Here is a 20370-nt window from a genome sequence, read left to right on the forward strand (position 1 = left end):
CGGGTACCACTAGTCTTACATTCGCTGTCCAGTGTCTGACCCTCTTCACAACCAGGCTGGTGGGAACACGATCTTGGTGTAATGCAGCTGGGCAGTGAAGAGATTAAAGCAGGGATGGAGGAAAACTGGAAATACTCCATCTGGCCCCAGGTACAGTTGCAGTTATAAACTGGGTCAGGAGAGGAAGTTACCGCAACAGAACAATAACCTCCAGTTACCATATAAACCAAGTCCTGAACAATTTTCACTATTGAAAAAACACTCAGTTATCCCAGGAGATTTTAGCTGTTTGGAAACTGCTCTATAGAACATTTTCCACCAGGTATCCAGATCAACCCCTCCTCCCCCCAAACCTCCCCCCCCCCCCACACACACACACAAAACACCCCACCACTTTTCAGGAGTCAATATCAATTCTGTATGTAATAATATAGTAGGGCTAGACATTGCTCAATAAACTGCATAAGGGCAACATATAGTTGCACAGTCCAAGGAGTAGCCCTAGGGAAGAATTATGACTATAAGGAATCACAGCTCCCTCCCTGCTTCCCCCTTTGCCCACCAGGGGGGAGCGGGATGCAGAAGAGGGAAGGATGAAAGGAAGTAATTAATCCAGAGCCCATTACTGAATGTAGCATATTCTTTCTTGGCTAATATGTCAGGGGGAGAGGTCAAGGTTCTCCCCTCCCCTCACTACCCACCTCCCCAGGGATAGGTGTGTGGCAAGAGTATCAGGTACACAGTCCCTTCTCTCCACTCATGCCCATGCCCAAGGTCTAGCAAGATCAGCCATGCAGAGAGGTGAGGAGTTTCTGTCTTACTCAGGATTGCCCAGCAGGGCTACACAAAGAGTCTGTTACAGTCTGTCCAGCCATTCCCTTCTTCTGTAGCCAAAAAGGGTATTCAGCTATGTTAATGTGGCTGTTAGATTCATACTAGTGCAGTAACAGGCAACATGTTATACATGGGAAAATATGTTTTTTCCCAGAAATGCTATTAAGACCGTCACAATGAGTTTAGCTAGTTAAAACTAAAAACAGAGGCCCTAAGACTAATGAGATATTGTCTAAGTACTGGGATGGGTGCACGTAATCAATATGTAATGCTAGCATATTCACCAGGAGAATGGGATGCCACATAGTGGCAAATATAATTGTGAAGGCGCATGCTAAGACTTAAGAGTCCTTCAGCAAAGCCCCGACCTGGAAGGTAAAATAAAAAGGCTAGAGGCTCAATGACAGCACCACAGGAACCACACTGCATAGACATTGCAGTCTGGGAGGAAAGGGTTTGGAACAGAAAGGCAGCAAGCCAGAAATCCTCGTTGTAAGACAAATGTAGGAAAAACTGAATCCTGTCGGTTATGTCCTATCCAAACACCCAAAAAGTGCCAAGTTCAGAATGATAACTCAACCATTACATGGGTATATAGTAATCCACTTAACTCTAGTAACCACTCAGCAAGAGGAACAAGATAATTGCATAAGTATACATCATTAAGTGGGAAAGACAGTTTTCATTAATGGTATTCTGGAGAATACCAGCGGTCACTGTTTAGTGGGTGAACATGCTAACAAAAATTCAATAAATTTTACCAAACTTATCTGTAATGGGGTAGCACTCAGAGGTCCCAATCAAGAATCAGTAACCCATCAAAGAAAACAAGCTCAATTTGTGCAGAGCTGACAGAATTTATCAGCGTAGACAGCCATTGTAACCCATTGTAAAACAGCGTGTCTCTTTGTTCCCCCTCTAGATGCTATACCACGAGTACAGGTTTATCACCTCACTCTTGCAGCCAAGCTTTAGCAGACTCATTAGCCTCCATACTTGACCTAGCCACTGCAGCAGGACAAACAACTACACTGACAGAAAAGGTTACACCTTTATAACTCCTTATGAAAGGTAATGATTTAGTTTCTTAAAATAATACAATTGGGACCAGAGAACAGCCTTTAGACTCAGTGCATTAAGGCCTCAATGTTGAAAAATATGCACGGTCTACCACTACCTGAAAATATACAGTAAAGTATAGGTGTGGATAATGAGGAACTGGCATTTTTTTGAATGGCAGGCTGAGTGAAACATGCTAAGAAAGTTTAGGCATTGTCTATCACCTCAGACTAGGCTGTCACTTTGCAAGCAGGCTGTCACCTTGCAACTCAGGTGTGGAACAACAACAAAAATCATATGTGCAAAGCAAGGCCTTGAGAATAGAAAGCTTCATTGCTCTATGCCTTCAGTCTTATAACAGTTAATAGGTACTACGGTACCTTGACTGTTGAACTATTGCCAATGCATAAAACTGAGCATCAAAGGGACTATAAAGAGGTAACTCCGCTAGACGGAGCTACTTTTGCTCCTTCACCACCAAAATGGCTATTGTCTGAACAGTCATTACCTCAGACACAGGAACATATACATTAGTGACTAGTGTATACCTGTTTAACTTATTTTTTCATCCCATCCCTAGTGAAAACAAACAAGAAGCAAACTGCTAATATGGGTTAAATTTGATCATAGTATACATATATTACTGTCAGCTAAAAAGTGCTGAATCCCTGCTGTAGGACATTTTATGGAATCCTATGAGGTTTTGTAGGATAACTGGGAGAATTCTGGACGGTTTTTGAGAACTACATTAACTATATGCATCATCCAAGGTATAAAATCTTACTATTTATATATTTTACTCACACTTTTCACTTTAATTCATGTATTCTGTACCAGTCATCAATTAAAAAGCAAATTATAGTTAAGTCATAACAGTGGTTTCAACATATTTATACATTTACTAAAAGACATTTGAAGCAAAAAATTTATTGTGTAAGTTTAATTTCTTAACACATTTTTTTTGAACTGCTGTTGTAAATAACTAATACCTCTCCATTCAAACTCTTTTGTGAATGTCAGTAACAATTACAATCTTCTGGTAATACTAACTGCCTTTCTTGCAGTACATTTTTGCTATTAATACTGAGTCCCTCCTCCTTCCTAGTATTTGAAAAAGTTGACTGAAACAGACAAAACCTTCTGGAGCCTTAGAAAATGGGTATGCATGTGATTTGCAGGTGTATCACATCCTCACCTTGATATTTGGTTTAGACAGTAGTTTCAACAGCTCTCCGATCTCAGTGTTCAATGGCTTGCTCTGCAGCTCCTCAGCCAGCTGTGAGGGAGATTGAATTGACATAAAGAACATTAGCAAGAGCATTGTTTTACCCAGTGCCTCAGTGACAACTGAGAATCTATCCTGTTCAAGGTTATTACTTTCCAGTGTGTTCAAACAGAAGCCAGCATAAAGAAAAACAGACTATCTATCACTGCTCTTCTTTTCTGGCCCTCAGTGGACCAGATTTAAGCCAAGCCTTTCGGCTCAGTTTAACTCAAGTAATCATATCTGGCAACGGTACAGCCAGATCGCATTCTGATTTATAGCAATGAGAGCAAATCCCAGCACTTCATTTAAGTGAATGGTCCTTTGCGTGCAGACAAAGGACTGCTTGTAAAAACGACTGGATCAAACTTTGACACTGTCTATAAAAAACAGCTTCTGAATGAGGTGGTGAAATCCACACTGCTTCCAAAAACCCACAGTAGCTCTGCTGTTTAGGGCTGGGGTAGGGAAGCAAAGTGCCCCTACAGAGCAAGCAGTCTGAACCTTTTATTATGTTTACACATACATGGCAAGCAGCTTGTTAAAATGTAAAGCAGGTTAATCATACTATGGCCTATAACAGGTCACCAGCTATTCAAGCACACAAAACGTACAGAATATGTCCTAACAACAAGATCAGTAATTTATGTTTGGTAATATTACAACGTTGTGATTTGGTAAACAATAGAGCAACAGTCTAACATTTAATCCCAGAGCTACTTTCCTCATGTTTCAGTTTTTCTTATCACTAAATTCTTAACTAATTTGGATTTAAGATGCATATTTTTACTACTATAGGATTTCAGACATCAGCTATTTTTCCAGGGCAGGGAAAAGCCAAAACACATTTCACATCACTGAAGCCTAGTCTAGAATTATGAAGTTTTACGCAGTACCTCGTCCAAAATGATTTCATATAATCACTTTTTAATGTTAAATCAATACTATAAAAAAAGTCTCAAAGAAAAATGGTTATTTGCAGCAAGTAATTTTATTTATCTAAATCAGAGGTGGGCAAACTACGGCCCGCGGGCCACATCCGGCCTGTGGGACCCTCCTGCCCGGCCCTTGAGCGCCTGGACTGGGAAGCTAGCCCCCGGCCCCTCCCATGCTGTTCCCCCTCCCCCGCAGCCTCAGCTCACTGCGCCACCGGCGCAATGCTCTGGGCGGCGGGGTCCGAGCTCTGGGGAAGTGCAGCTGCAGAGCCCGGCCTGACCCAGTGCTCTGTGCTGCGCGGTGGTGTGGCTGGCTCCAGCCGGGTGGTGCGGCTGTAGCGCCGCCAGCCACCAGTGCTCCAGGCAGCGCGGTAAGGGGGCAGGGAGCGGGGGGGTTGGCTAGAGAGTAGAGGAGTTCGGGATAGTGGGCGGGACGCTCAGAGGGCGGGGAACAGGGGGGTTGAATGGGGGCAGGGGTCCGGGGGGGGGCAGTCAGGAATGAGAGGAGGGATTGGATGGGGCAGCAGGGGGCTGTCAGGGGTGGGGGTTCCATGGGCGGTCAGGGGACAGGGAGCGGGTGTGTGTGTGTGTGTGGATGGGGCAGGAGTCCGGGGGGGGGGGGCGGATGAGGGGGGGGCCCCTCCCCTCACCGGCCCGCCATACAATTTCCAAAACCCGATGCGGCTCTCAGGCCAAAAAGTTTGCCTGCCCCTGATCTAAATACTAATGTTAAAATTACTTTCAGTTCACAGAAATCAAACTAAAAGATTTTCAAAAGAAGTTGCTACAGTGACTAATGTAACTTTTATCCAATATATATCTCCATTATACAATTATAAAATTCTAAGCATTAAAAATATAAAAACAGCTAATAAGAATAATTTCCATATATTTTCCATTACCCTTGCAATTCAAACTTAGAATTAATAAGATTGAGAGGACCCTCTGTTGCTTTTTACAGATTCAGACTAACACGGCTACCCCCTGATACTATTCTAATAACTGTTTAACTCTGACCCCACAGACAAAAGTTGATCATAAACATCAATAAAGTACTTTGCTATATAAGAGCGAGGTATTATTATATTAATGTATTAATACTGTAGGAGTTTACAATGAGAAATCAGCTTAGAGATCAGCAGAGTGAAGTGTTTCAGGCACATAAAGCCAAGCAACAATGCAAAGGTCTAGTGTAGTATGGTTTTTCAGTTAGTTTTAAGAAGCTGAACATGAACTGTGATGATACTAGCTCCTAGTGTCTTCTGGGGCAGTTAAGCACTGCAGGTTCCCTTTGTACTCTCTTTCCTTGGCTTTACACTGCTCATTACTATTGATTAAAGTCTACCAATGGTAGCTTCACTGACAAAGACATATTCCTTAATGAGTAAGACTGTTAAGAGGTTCAAATCAGTTTTTTTCCTTTAAATCTGAACAACACTATCAAAAGATGAGCCTGGACACTTAAATTCATAACTTTGCTAGACATTAAAAATCATGGTCTTAATAAAGACACGGCATTTATGGCTTATTACAACAATCTGTAACCCACTAACCCCCTCTTTTTGTCCTATGGTCACAGGGGTATTAACAGGCCACTTCATCTTGAATGATTCCTTAGAATATGTGCTAACTACTTATGTTAAACTATCTGTTCAATCATGTATTTAGCTGTGATGCTTTTAGTACCTTTCCCAGACCTGAAGAAGACCTCTGTGTAACTCGAAAGCTTGTCTCACTCACCAACAGAAGTTGGTCCAAAAAAGATATTACCTCACCTACCTTGTCTCTGTTATATCGCTAACATGCTCTTAAATCCTTGAAGGCTTACTAGTTGTCAACAAGAATGCCAAAAATTTAATGCAACTCTAATCCCCCAATTCCATGTATTTTAAAGTTATACAAAATATGTTGTGTACAAGTTAATTTACAATCCCATAAAAATGTACTGATAACATATTCACACACACAAAAAACTGGGTTCTGAGAAGTGCTTAGCTTGAATTCAGTAGAACTCCACACCTTACAGGAATGGGCCCATAATGTGAACTGTTCAAATTACACAAAAAGAATGACAAAAGCACTAGAAACCCCAGATATCAACCAAAGTCAAATCTTAAAAATTACCATTATACAGAAATCACAGATTCACATCTCTAATGCATACACTTTTTGTAGAACATATGCTATTAATTTTTCATTACATATTTAGTGTAGTAAAGATCAATGGCCTAAATTTTCAGAACTGAACAGAGATTTGGAGTGCCTTATTTCTTGGTGCCCAAACTAGAGACATCTTAAAGGGACCTGATATTCAGAGAGCAGGTGCTCAGCACTTCTAAAATCAGGCCCATTTCAAGTGCTTTAAGTTGTGCACTCAAAAGATAAGGCACTCAAACTCTAACTTGGTTTATGCTGTGTGACAAGAGGTTAATAAACAGAATTTTGGGAGTACATTTTTATGACCTTTCTAGTTTGCAAAATAATTATTTGCCTAAATGCAGTTACTTCAAAGGAAACATTGTTAATGTCTGACGCCACAGTAAATTTTTTATTATATTTGATACATCACAGGATGTAGATATCCTCTTACTGAAACATGATTAAATTCTCGTAAATGGGCTTTTTCATTAATGTTTCAAACATAGTGATATTCTTGATTTTGTACGATAAGTTGTAATCCTAAATATGTCAACAGTTTCATGCCAAATAAACAAATGGCTTATTTAAAATGTATGGGCATTATATAAAAACAATAACTAAGCATTCAAAGAACATTTATGAAATGCAACAAGATTCAAAGCCTCCATGTTTGAAATTAATCCTAAAACATATTGCATTTATCAAAAGAAAAAAAAACACCTGAAATCACCAATTACAACAAAGACTGATGGATTTCACTTAAACCACAGTTTAATAAACATTTCTCTCTCCATCCTACCTCAGGTTCAGTCATAGTTTATACAGGTGTGTGCAAAATTCATCTGAATCCTAGAATTAACCAAATAGCAAGAAATGACAGGTTGGATTTTTTTTTCGTTTAAAATAAAAATTATAGTAACAGGAAATTAACTACTCTATCAATGCTGACCACTTCCATAATTTATTTTTAGTTATAAAGGTAATTTGGAAAGTTCTAATATCCATAAATCACTACTATTTTGTTTTGTTTTTTCAAACAGGTATTTTTTTGGACAAGCCCGCCTTTCTATGTATTTCATATGCCTCATTCCTGTAGTATTATCTGTCATTTTTCTTGTCCTGTCAACAGTACAGCTATCTCATTTGTCTTTATTTTTCCAAAGCATTCCTCTTGTCTGTGACCTTCTCAAAACACTAATAGTTGACAGCTTTTCCCTCCCAGTAGAATTCCAACCTGAAATTTCTATTACGTAGTTACCAAAGCAGAACAAGAGTCTATCTTGCCATGTTTTTACAACAGGAAAGTGAATAAAAATCAAAGTAATATCAGCAATAAGCCCAGTGATGACAGCACCTTTGGAAACATTTGCAGCTTCTTATGATTTCAGCTCAGAGGATTACATTCATATGTTTGCACTATGAGGAGTTCTGCTTGCAGACAGTTTTTTGGGAGACTTGGTACCAGTGATCTCAGCAGGGGACACTTACATCATCTGCCAAGGCTGCTGCACCATGGAGTATGGGTACAGGGCTCTGTTTTTCAAAGTAATGCAGTTTCTCATGAATCTGGAAGACAATTGCACAAAAAAGATAAGTATGCTTAGTAGCAAAGCAAATATGACAACACAACCGTATTGAGTTAACTGATCTGTTGAGTGTCTGTAACTAAAGAAACATCCTTTTATAAATCTGTAGGTGGCAATAATGTAGATGCAATTCATCAACCACCTCTGTTGAAGTGCTAAAAACATGAAATCAGATGGAAAAAATGTTCAGTATGTAGACCAACCCACAGAAAAACTAAACATTTGTGATTTTCCCCTCAGTTTTCTATGCCTGTATTTCTGACATTGCTTTAAATATCTATTACATTGCTGATGAAAATACAAAGCATAAAGTGTTCATCCCTAAAATGGATATAAAACCTCCCGTAAATTATAATTTATTAAGTGGAATAATAGCCTGCCACCCACATTTTGACAGACAGTTCAGTGGATTTGCTGCAGTCATTAAAATAATTCAGAAAGAAGGGCAAAGTAGTGTTAATATGAATCCCAACAGTGCAGGGAAAAGTTGTGTTTCAGCAAATTAAAATACTTTGATTTTATTTTAAGTTTTTATTGATTAGTGTTGCCAAAATTTAAAAAGTTTCATAATTGTAGAATGCAACGTTCTTTGGTTTTTTCAAAAGGAGAACATACATATCATTTAAATACGTTCTCTCCACCCATAAGTGAGGCATTTTAAGTAGAATTTCCACTGCTTAATATTAAAATAGCCAAAATATTTTTGAAAAGCCTTTAAAAATAATCTTCCTATCTTTGAAAATATTTCATACATAACTCTTTTTTTTAAATTTATATTGTTCACCTATCACCATTATCTAGACACAAATAAAGTAAACAAAATAAAAAGATGATGACATAAATAACCTAAATTATCGTTAACATGTAAAAACATCTAACCCACTAGAATACTGCCCCCCCCCCCCCAGCACAAACATGGACTCCAACCAGTAGAAGCAGCTACAGAAGCACCCAAAGCAGGGACTGCTGCGCTGGCGGGAGGGGGTACAATAAGGCCCAGCCAGGGCCACTCCTCTCCCAAGCAGCCACCTCCCCCTGGACCCAGGCCTTGGCTACACTTGCAAGTTACAGCGCTGTAAAGCCTCCCCCAGCGCTGTAACTCACTCCTCCTCCACAGGCACTTACAGCGCTGTATCTCCCTGGGTACACCGCTGCAGGTACTCCACATCTCTGAGAGGAATAACAGCTGCAGCAGAGTGGCTACGACTCCTGGGTGTGAGTGTAAATGCTTGCAGCGCTGTACTAATCACCTTGTCAAGTGGCCAATCCTCTCCATTGTTGTGACCGGCTGCAGGAATGCGGAAGTGCCGGTTTCAAAGCTCGTACCACAGAGAAAAGCAAACAGTTTGCAGCTTGCTTTGAGTGAGTAAATGAATGAGCAGGGGGCCGGGAGTTCGGAACTTGCAAAATAGAGAGCTGACATGCTCCAAAAAGCACTCTCTCTCCCCCCACACTCCCTGTCACAATCCATCCCACCCCCCCATTTTGAAAAGCACGTTGCAGCCACATGAATGCTGGGATAGCTGCCCATAATGCACCGCTCCCAACACAGCTGCAAATGTTGCAAGTGTGGCCACACCACTGCGCTGGCAGCTGTCAGTGTGGACAGACTGCAGCGCTTTTCCCTACTCAGCTGTACGAAGACAGGTTTACCTCACAGCGCTGTACAACTGCAAGTGTAGCCAAGGCCCCAGAATTGTGCAGGGAAGACCCTAAGCACACGCTGGGGGCACTAGGACTCAGGTAGTGTCTCCCTCCACCCCATCCCCCAGTCTTGGGGGAAACCATAGGGAAGAACTAGTCAGAGACTCCATCTGGTAAGAGCAACTGCAAAAGCTGAAACAGCCAAAGAAAGGACCTTCAGACATTCAGATAACTTTCTACATTTTTGACTGGACTTTTTCTCCTCTTTGATTGATTGGTTGCTCCAATCCTCTCCCTCATGGTCTCGTCACCTCAGCTTCACTCCACAAATGCCCCTTTTACCCTCTTCTTCCCCGCCCTGTCCCCTTCGGCCTCTTTCACTTCAATATCCTCTCAAGTTTATGCCCTCCTACCTACGCGCGCGCACACACACACACAAAATCATGTAATTATTACAATGTTTGCTGCCATCACATTTTTCACTCTGCTTGCGTGTTCCACCTCTTCCCCCACCCTGTGTATCTTGTCTAGTTACACTGTAAGCTTTTTGCGGCAGGGACTGTCTGCTACTCTGCGTTTGTACTGCGCCTAGCACAATGGGAACCCATTCTTGGTTGGCCCTTAGGCCCTACTGTAATAAACATGATCAATAACAATGACTAGACAAGGTAGGGCTCTGTTAAATGTTGAACTATGGTGTCTTGGGTGGGACAGAGAAACAGAAGTGAATTCCAGAGTTGCCAGCCTTTCACTGAGAACATGCTGCAACCAGCTCTCATAGGCTACAATCTTGGGACAGTTTGCTGAAGCATACTAATGATCTCTGCTGTGACGATGAAAGACGACGACAAAAGCAGTCTTCTAAACTACTAAGTACCCACACCATAAAAGTATATGTTTTTACTCATAAGCAACTTGTACTGCATCTTGAAACTAAATGAAAGGAAACGTTCTCTGGAATATAAGTATAATTTGCTCTGTATCCAAAATATCATTAAATGAGCAGCCACAGTCCACACTAACTAAAATTTCCCAGTGTTTTTCCAGAAATAGCCCCACATAGTGAACTTTGGAGTAACCCAACCTAGATGTGACTAAAGTACAAATGACTACAGTGGAGTCGCATCATAGGTGCATTTAACTTACGTGATTTTAACTATATGCGCTCGGCAAAACAAAACAAAAAAAGAGAAAAATAACAATTTAAATACTGTACCTGTAGTGCGGGCGATTCCGCCCGCCATTCCACTCAATGAGCGTTTGACTATACGCGATTTTTGCCTTATGCACTGACTTCGGAACCTAACCCCTGCGTAAGATGCGACTCCCTGTATGTGCTTCACAATGACCTTGCAAAGGGGGGGGGGGGGGAAATCTTTGCTACAGATGTTATTTGGAACTCTATAAGCATCCCAGAATCCAATAGGTTTCTTAGATTGCAAACTTGAGTACCTAACCTTCTGAATCAAAAAGTCAGAACTCCATTTCCTTTGTTTGTTTTCCCCACCATCATCATCTTGATTTTATTCCAACTGAACATCAGCAAGCTCTGGGCTTACTAGCAGATGCCTACTATTACCCACTAGATCGGGGTGGGCAAACTTTTTGGCCCAAGGGCCACATTGCAAAACTGTATAGAGGGCCAGGTAGGGAAGGCTCTGCCTCCCCAAACAGCCTGGCCCCCAACCCACTATCTGCCCCCTCCCACTTCCCACCCCCTGACTGCCCCCCTCAGAACTCCCAACCCATCCAACCACCCCTGCTCCTTGTCCCCCCCCGCAGGACCCCCCCATCCAACCCCCCTGCTCCCAGTCCCCTGACCCATATTCACGCCCCCTGACAGGCCTCCCGGGACCCCACGCCTATCCAACCCCCCTGTTCCCCATCTCCTGACCCCTATCCACAGCCCCCGGCCCCTGACAGGTCCCCCGAGACCCCCACGCTTATGCAACCCCCCTGTTCCCCGTCCACTGACCACCCTCCGCCCGAACTTCAGCCCCATCCAACCGCCTCTCTCCCTGTCCCCCTGACTGCCCTCTGGGACCTCCTGCCCCTTATCCAACCCCCCGGCCCCCTTACCATGCCACTCAGAGCAGCATGTCTGGCAGCCGCGCCGCCCAGCCTGAGCTAGACACACTGCCGCTCTGCTCTGCAGGAGCTTGCAGCCTGGGGTCTAGCCTCCCTGGCCAGGAGCTCAAGGGCCGGGCAGGACGGGCCTGCGGGCCGGATGTAGCCCACGGGCCGTAGTTTTCCCACCTCTGCACTAGATCCAACCCCTTGGCCTCGGCCCGGCCCTCTTAACACGCTGCTCAGAGCAGCGTGTCAGAGCTTTACTGTGTTGTATGCGAACCCGCGTTATATCGGGTCGCGTTATATTGGGGTAGAGGTGTACATCAAAATGTGCCTACCTTGTTAAAGAATTATAAAGGGAGCAGTTTTACCTGACAAATTTGCTGTTTATCTTAGTACATCTGGCTTTTTAAGAAGGCAAATATAAAATACAAGTTCATTAACTTGCTATTTCAGGTTCCTAATTCAGTTCAGAATTGCCTTCCCAGGTTTTAAAAGCCTTTCATGGACTTGCTACAAGCTACCTTTATACAACGTAGCTCTCTTCTCTCATGTAGTACTTGCCAGCTATCTGACTCTTCCAGTTATAACCTCCTTGGTGCAAGAGATTTCTTCTTTGCTGCTGCTGCCATCAGGGACAGCCTCCCTGTGTCTCTCTCTACTTCATCCACTCTCCATTTAATATTCCTGCTGAAAATATCTCTTCTGCCTTGCTCTGTATCTCTTAATTTCTCTCCCCAGTCAGGTAGTGATCCTACGACTGAATACTTCCATTTTCACTATCTTTTCTGTTATTCAATTATCTTCTGCAATTTTAATATATGCAACCTCTTGTAATTTTCAATAGTGTTGAGTTTTGGGGTATCATATGTCTGAAATATTTTCTACGTAGGTATAACTGATGCATTCGAGTGGTACAAAGGCAAATATTAAAGTAAGAAGATTTGTTGCACTGGTTGCCTTCGTGGCAGGAAATCTATGTCTGGAGTGAACTGAAGCAAGAAAGTTTGGAAGTTTGAAAGTATCAGCTAGTTGTATTTACATTTGGGCTACAATCTATTATTTGGATTTTTATCAATCTTTGTAAGATTTTTGGATGGTGTTAGGGTCATTACTGGTGGATATTAGTCCATGCCTCCTTGTCAGAGAACAAATTGCCCATATCTCAAGCATCAGTTGTTAGGCCGCTGCTCTAGAAAACCTTTGCTTGATATGGACGTTCTTTTCATGTATTGCCCACTTTCCAAACTTCCTCTTTTGGGGAATTGTTAAGACAGTTCGGGCTTTGTATTTCTCAGATTTCCATGACTTCTGTTAAATCTGGGTTTTCGGCCTGGGAATGGTAAAGAGACTATGCTAGTTTTGGTCAAGTATCTCCTAAAAGTGATTGATAAAGACCAAGTGTACATGGTGACTCTTTCAGATGTATTAGCAGTCTGCAGTACAATTGACCCAAAACAATGGTGAAGGCACCTGTAGCTTATGGCCAGAATAAACAAAATTGCCTTGGAGTGTCTCCATCGTTTTCTTAGAGGGGCCGAGGCTGAGGGGTTGGATAAGGGGCAGAGGGTCTCGGGGGCGGGCAGGGGCTCCGCCCCCCCCAGGGTCTGGGAGGCAGGAGCTGTGGGGGGGCACTTTTGGGGGCCCCGCAGTCCCAGAGTGGCCCGGGGGATTAGCAGGGCGTCGGGGGCAGCCCGCTCTGCTTCCCTCCCCCCAGCCCCAGCCGTGTCACTCGGGGGAGGGGACTTGGGGGAAGGGATCCCCCCCGCACTCACTGGTAACGGCGGAAGCGGAGCAGCCCGGCCCCAGGCCGCCACTCTGCCAGCTCCCAGCCGCGGCGCTCCGCTTCCCGCCGCAGATGAGTGCGGGACCTTTCCCCAACCCCCTCCCGCCCCAGCAACACGGCTGGGACAAGGGCGAGGAAAGCGGAGCGGGCTGGGGCTGCGTCGCTCCGCTTCCTGCCGCAGGTGAGTACGGGGGGCGTCCTTTCCCCAACCTCCCCACACTCACCGGCAGCAGGAAGCGGAGCAGCCCGGCTCCAGCCAGCTCTACTCCGCCAGCTACCAGCCCCGGCGCTACGCTTCCCAACGCAGGTGAGTATGGGGGCATCCTTTCTCCAACCTCCCCCCGCTCACCGGCAGTGGGAAGCGGAGCACCGCGGCTGGGAGGTGGCAGAGTGGAGCGGGCTGGGGCCACGTTGCTCCGCTTTCCGCCGCTGCCGGTGAGTGCCTGTCAGGAGGCAGGGGGTGTGAATAGAGGTCGGAGCAGTCAGGGGACAGGGAGCAGGGGATTGGGTAGGGGGTGAGGTCCTGGGGGTGATTAGGGATGGGGGTCTCTGGAGGAGGTGGTCAGGGAACAAGGAACGGGGGGGCCAAAGCAAGTTCAATATAACGCTGTCTCACCTATAACGTGGTGAGATTTTTTGTCTCCCGAGGACCGTGTTATATCGGGGTAGAGGTGTAGCTTTGGTCATTAAGGTAGACTCTCCAACTCCGTGTAAAGACTGGAGACAGTGCAAGAGGGTCTACCAACCTAAAATTCAGCATTGTCTTTTTTATTGTGTTGACATGTTTAATCAGTGCTGATAACAGAATTGATATTTCTGGTTCAGTAACTGCAGTAGGTAAGCCACACAGCCTCCGATTTAGTAACTAACGTGATTTGCAGTATAATCTCTTCTCATTTGAAAAAAATATTTCCATTTTGTTTTCTCCAGTATACATATAATTACATAAAAAAACCCGGTTAGCTACCTTTTGTAACTGTTGTTCTTCGAGATCTGTTGCTCATGTCCATTCCATTCTAGGTGTGTGCCTGCCCACGTACATAGTTGTTGGAATTTTTTGCCATAGCGATATCCATAAGGCCTGCTCTGGCGCCCTCTGAAGTCTCATGCGCCGGTATATGAGGCGCCGCCAGCTTTACACCCTTTCAGTTCCTTCTTGCCAGTAACTCTGACAGAGGGGTAGGAGAGTGGGTAATGGAATGAACATGAACAACACATCTCTAAGAACAACAGTTACGAAAGGTAGGTAACCGTTTTTTCTTCTTCAAATGCTTGCTCATGTTGATTCCATTCTAGGTGACTCACAAGCAAAATCTCCAGAGTTCACGGTAGTGCAGTTTGCAATACTGCTCTACCGAAGCCCACATCATCCCAGGACTGCTGGATGACTGCGTAACTGGACATGAACGTATGGATGAATGATCAGGTAGTGGCCCTGCAGATATCTTGAATTGGCACCTGGGCCAGGAAGGCTGCTGATGAGGCTCGTGCTCTGGTTGTCTGGGTGGTTACAATCACCAGCGGTAGCACTTTTGCTGCTCATAGCAAAACCTGATGCAGGCAGTGATCCATGACAAAATTCTCTAAGAAGACACAGGAAGACCAGTGCTGGCGAGGCCAAACCGGAATTATCAGGATTACCTTTGCCTTGTCCTGCTTGATCTTCATGAGGACTCTGTGGATTAAATGTCACTGGCAGAAAGCGTACAGCAGAGCCCTCAACCAGGGGAGCAAGAAGGCGTCAGACAGGTAGCCTCTGTCGATCCTGCGAATTGAGCAGAAGATGTGGCACTTCCTGATTTGCCTGGATGCGAATAAGTCCACCATGGGAGTCTCCCCCCTCTGGAAGATTACACTGACTACTTCCAGATGCAGTGACCACTCATGGCGAGACAAGAAGGTCCTGCTGAGGTGATCTGTTAACACGTTCCCGGGCCCCGGGAGGTGCGAGGCTATGAGATGAATGGCATGCTGCACACAAAAGTCCCACAACCAAAGAGCTTGTCAGCAAAGGGCTGACAAATAGGCTCCGCCTTGCTTGTTGATCTAAAACATTGCTGCATTATTGTCTCAGGATTTGTACTACCTTGCTCCTCAAGTGAGGCAGGAACGCCTGGCAGGCCAAGCACACCGCTCTGAGCTCTCTGACGTTTATGTGCAGAGAGTGTTCGCCTTGCGAACAGCGACCTTGCATGCTGAGATCACCAAGGTGAGCTCCTCAACCCAGGTCCGAAGCATTGGAGACCAGAGTCACCGACAGGGATGGAGCCGCGAAGGGAACTCCCTCCAACACTGAGCTAGGGTCCGACCACCACTCCAGGGATGACCCAATGTGATCTTGTACCATGACTATCCGGTCCAGACTGTGTCTGCTGGGGACGTAGACTGATGCCAGCCATGCTTCCAGGGGCCTGAGATGAAGCTGTGCGTGCCGTACTATGTAAGTACAAGCTGCCATGTGGCCCAACAACTTGTGGGCGGTAGTGAGAGATCAGGTCGGACATAGTCTGGAAATGGGCCTCCAGGAGAAAGGCTCTGGCCTGCATAGAGTCGAGTAGCTCTCCTATAAACTCTAGACGCTGTACAGGGGGCAGAGTTGTTTCTTTTCATTTATTAATAGACCCAGATTGCGACAGGTGGAGCGCACCAGATCGAGATTCCTTTGCACCTGGGCCTGAGACCGTCCCTTTATGAGACAGTCGTCAAGATATGGATAAACCTGTACCCCTTGACACCTCAAGTAAGTGGCTATGGGCTCCATTCACTTTGTGAATACCCTCAAGGCAGACGAGAGGCCGAAGGATAGTGCTGTGAACTGGAAATGGTGCTGGCCCATCACAAAGCAGGGAAACCATCTGTGCCCCAAGAAAATGGAAATATGAAATTATGCATCCTTCAAGTCGAGGGCGGCGTACCAGTCTCCTGGATCCAAGGAGGGGATGACAAAGGTAGGGAGACCAGGCAAAACGTCCATTTCTTGAGATATTTGTTGAGGTGATGCAGCTCCAGAATGGGTCCTACGCCCCCTTTTGCCTTTGGGATTAGGAAATATTGGGAATAGAACCCTTTCCCCCTTCACATCATGAGGGGCCTCCTCTACCGCCCCCAGTCGTAGGAGGTGTCCACCTCCTGGACGAAGAGTTGCTCGTGAGAAGGGTCCATGAAGACGGTTGGGGAAGGAGCATGGGGGGGGGGGGGAGCAGGGGTGGAAGATGCTGGAGAACTGCAGGGTATAGCCTAATGCTACTGTGTTTAGCACCTGATGTTACTTGGGCCCATGCAGCTAGGAAGTCACACAAATGGTTTGAAAACAAATGGCGGAATGGACTCAGAAGTTTGATTGGGGGATCGTCCTCATGCGCACCATCAAAATGCCTGCTGAGGGCCCCCTTGATGTCAAACAGAGCCAGACTGAGCAGGCAAGGGAGATGAGGTGGGCGTCTAAACTCCCTATTTCGATCTTTTTTCCTATAAGCACCCTGTTGCAGGGGTCCCCAGAATCTGAGTGGCAGCAGCAGTGGCTGCCAGAACTGCTTCCTAGTAGCTTGCGGCATATAAAGACCCAGTAAGCATAATGTGGCCCGAGTGTCTCTTAGTCCGTGCAACCTTGCATTGGTCTGCTCCAAAAAGAGTTCATTCCCTTCAAACGGGAAGTCCTGAATGGACAGCTGCATCTCTTGGGAGAGCCCCAAGGACTGCAGCCACAAACTGCACCTCATGACCACAGCAGAGGCCATTACCCTGGCTACTGAGTCCACTGCATCCCATGCCATATGGAGAGAACCCTCGCCACTGCCTTTGCCCTCCTCCAAGATGGTAGAGAACTCAGCACTGAGGTCCTGGAGAAGGAAATGCTTAAATTTATTAAGGGAGTACCACAAATTGAAATTGTATTTCCCCAAGAAGGCTTGGTGGTTCGACACTCGCAGTTGGAGACTGGCTGTCAAATAAACCTTTCTTCCAAAAAGGTCTCATTTTTATGCATCCTTATTTTTAGGCGTGGCACTTGCCCGACCCAGCCTGTCCCTTTTGTTGGCCGCAGACACCACTAACGACCCTGGGGGCGGGTGGGTGCACAGGTATTCAAACCTCTTGGCAGGGTTGAAGTACTTCCTTTCCATCTTTTTGGACGTTGGTGGTATGGAAGACAGGGTCTGCCAATGGGCCTTGGGTATTCTCAAGACCCCCTTGTTTACCGGGAGTGCGACTTTACCCAGGGCTGCTGCAGTTAAAATGTCAAAAAGGGTGTCTGTGGGCTCTGCAAACTCCTTGGCCTCCAGAACCAAGTTAGCAGCCATCCTCTTTAGTAGATCCTGATGTGCTTAAAAATCATCAGGAAGGGCAGAATGGGATGGCCCTGCTACAGCTTCATCCAGGGATGAGGATGATGATGGCACCACAGGGGGAGGGGCTGTGTCAGTCTCCCCCACTGGGGAAGTTTCTTGCTGTGACAGTATTTGCTCCTCTGCCCCCATGACAGAGCCCACGCCATGGTCTGAACCTGATGTCAGTGGTCCAGCCAGTTGTTTCTCTAACGCAGTCGCAGATAAACGGTGCAAGTACAACACCAGCATCATTGGGAGCCCCCACAGGTTCCAATAAGGTCACTGGGCTGGCCAGCACCCGGGCTGCCATCCGCTTGCGGAGGGGTCAGTGGTGATGTCCAGCACCCCCAGCAACCACTGTTTGCGTGGGGAGGGGCTGAATTCCTGTTCTGACTCCCCAGAGGAATCAGTTCTGGGGGACCATGGTGGGGCCATGGGATTCTCCCTTTGACAGCTGCCTCTGGACATGCGTGACCTGTGCCAAATGGGGGGTGATCTGCGCCTCACTGGAGATTGGTGCCGGGTAGGTGGGGACCGTTGGCGCGAAGCTGGCAATTGGCCCCCAGTAGGAGGTGACCAGTACCCCGGTGACCACCTGGGCAACAGTGGCCTGCATCGAGGAGATCGGCACAGGGAGGGCAGAGACCAGTGTCTTAAGGTCAGTGAGCCACATCTTGGCGGTGGAGCGCACAAATGTGGTGCTGGAGGCCTGGGTTGCCTAGCCGGGGACCGCAGCTGCAGTACCAGAGATCGAGGTCGCGGGGTGATAGATCTATGCCTCTCCCCAAGGGACCAGGGACACGCCACTGCCATTGAAGGCGGATGTCTGGCTGACTTGCTCTTGGGTGGGAGAGCCTTCATGGTCTCTCCCGCCGGCTACGGCGCAGGTGGAGCCGGTAGGGCCATAAGGTCCCTAGCAGCCTGGGTGGCCTGTAGTGCCGAAGGCACTGCCAGGTGCTGGGACCCCTATGCTCCCCGGAGTCGGAGGTGGATCCCTAAGGGGGCTTAGAGGCCTCAAAGGGGAGGCGGCCCCTTGATGATCCATGTTGGGCAGGTGTCCTGAACAGGGTCCTTTGCTAGCCACTATCTTCCCCTCTTTACTTGGTGCCAGGGAGCTACCCCACTTCTTCTGGCGCTTTGTCGGCACCGGCAAGAGGGAATGGCGTTGAGAGGAGCTTGGTGCTGGAGGAGCACTCTGCACTGACGCAGATGTACTTGGGGTTCAATCAGAGAGAGATGGCTCCAATGCTAGGCGAAGTGCAGCCTCCATGAGGAGAGCTCTTCAGTGAATGTCCTGTTCTTTCTGGATCCTCAGCCTAAATTTTTGCAGATTCTGCACTTTTCTTTCAAGTGCGACTCCCCCAAGCAACTGTAGGCAACTGCTATGGGGATCATAACCAGCATAGGCTTACTACAAGCTGAGTACGGCTTGAAACCCAGGGACCAGGACATGCCCCGTCCCTGGGATGAAGTCCCTGCAGGGACCTAACGCTACTCACTAGCTAACTACAGCAACTATCTACAAAGAAAATGAAAAAATCAGAGAGAAACCACTATCGCACTTGCAGATGCAAGAGGGAAGGTGCTCTGACCAACTGTCACGGACGGTAAGAAGGAACTGAGAGGGCGTAGGGCCGGCGGCGCCTCATATACCGGCACATGAGCATGGGCCTCCAGTGGGTGCCAGAGTCAGCCCTATGAATACCGTTAAGGAAAAAAATTCCGACAATGGTGCACATGGGCGCGCACACACCTAGAATGGAATCGACATGAGCAAGCACTCGAAGAAGAAACCTACATTAAAAGAATATTATTCATGTTGCAAAGTCAACCACTCAAGTTGACTGCCATAATTAAGGTTGCCTGTGCAACCTTAATTCAGCCTCTTTGTGCATATGCATTACAATATAGTCTTCGCTTACATGATGACATACTGTTTTTTCCATGGGTCCCTGCTTCTTTCAACCCAGAGGATCAATCTGCACTGAGGAAGAATCAGGGTTGTATAGTAAAGGCAGCTGGTGACTATAAGACCCCTGCCTCCTATGCTGTAAAAGCACTTCTACCTAGTGAATGAGGTAGAAGATTGCAGGAACAGAAAGGAGGGTCTCATGGTTAAGAGTCTAATGCTGACCTGGAGAATTAGGTTCTATCCGTGCCCCTGCCATACCGTTTGTGTGTGATGCCAAGTCACTTAAACCAAACTTTTCAGAGTTGTTCAACAATTGTGTGCCTCTGGGTGTCCAACTTGAGACCATGTGGTCTAATTTGCAGAAGAGGCTGAGCACTCACAGCTGCAGCTGAAGTCAATGGGACCTGTGCTTGATTATATAAATTGCTATATAATGCCAAGAACTCTGAAAAATCAGGTCCTAGGCATCTCAAATTGGGCACCCAAAATGAGGGGAATCTTTTTAATCTGTGTCCCACCTCCCCATCTGTAAAATGGGGATAGCTTAGTGTGACCAGATGTCCCGATTTTATAGGGACATTCCCGATATTCAGGGCTTTGTCTTACACTGGTGCCTATTATCTCCCCGCCTCTCCCGTCACGATTTTTCACACTTGCTATCTGGTCACCCTACTTATACTACAGGGGTCTTCTGAAGATAAATTAATGTTTGTGATAATATAGTGGATAATATAGTGATGAGCACCACAGAAAAACATGAGGAAGTTGATATTTAGATCTTCATAGCAGACTTTGAATAGCATGCAGTAAACAGGG

General features: G+C 46.1%; 1 protein-coding gene across 1 annotated transcript in view; it reads right to left on the bottom strand.

Moving 5' to 3' along the window:
• The window catches only part of MPP7 (MAGUK p55 scaffold protein 7), a 164099-nt gene that overhangs the window by 100121 nt on the left and 43608 nt on the right, over nucleotides 1-20370 (bottom strand). The window contains exons 3-4 of the mRNA XM_065398472.1: nucleotides 7720-7797; nucleotides 3089-3169 (exon numbers count right to left, since the gene is read on the bottom strand). Of these exons, the coding sequence (XP_065254544.1) occupies nucleotides 3089-3169; nucleotides 7720-7797 (159 nt within the window). The remainder of the gene's footprint in view (nucleotides 1-3088; nucleotides 3170-7719; nucleotides 7798-20370) is intronic.

Source organism: Emys orbicularis, chromosome 2 (genome assembly GCF_028017835.1).
Source record: "Emys orbicularis isolate rEmyOrb1 chromosome 2, rEmyOrb1.hap1, whole genome shotgun sequence".
Classification (NCBI taxonomy): Eukaryota; Metazoa; Chordata; order Testudines; family Emydidae; genus Emys; species Emys orbicularis.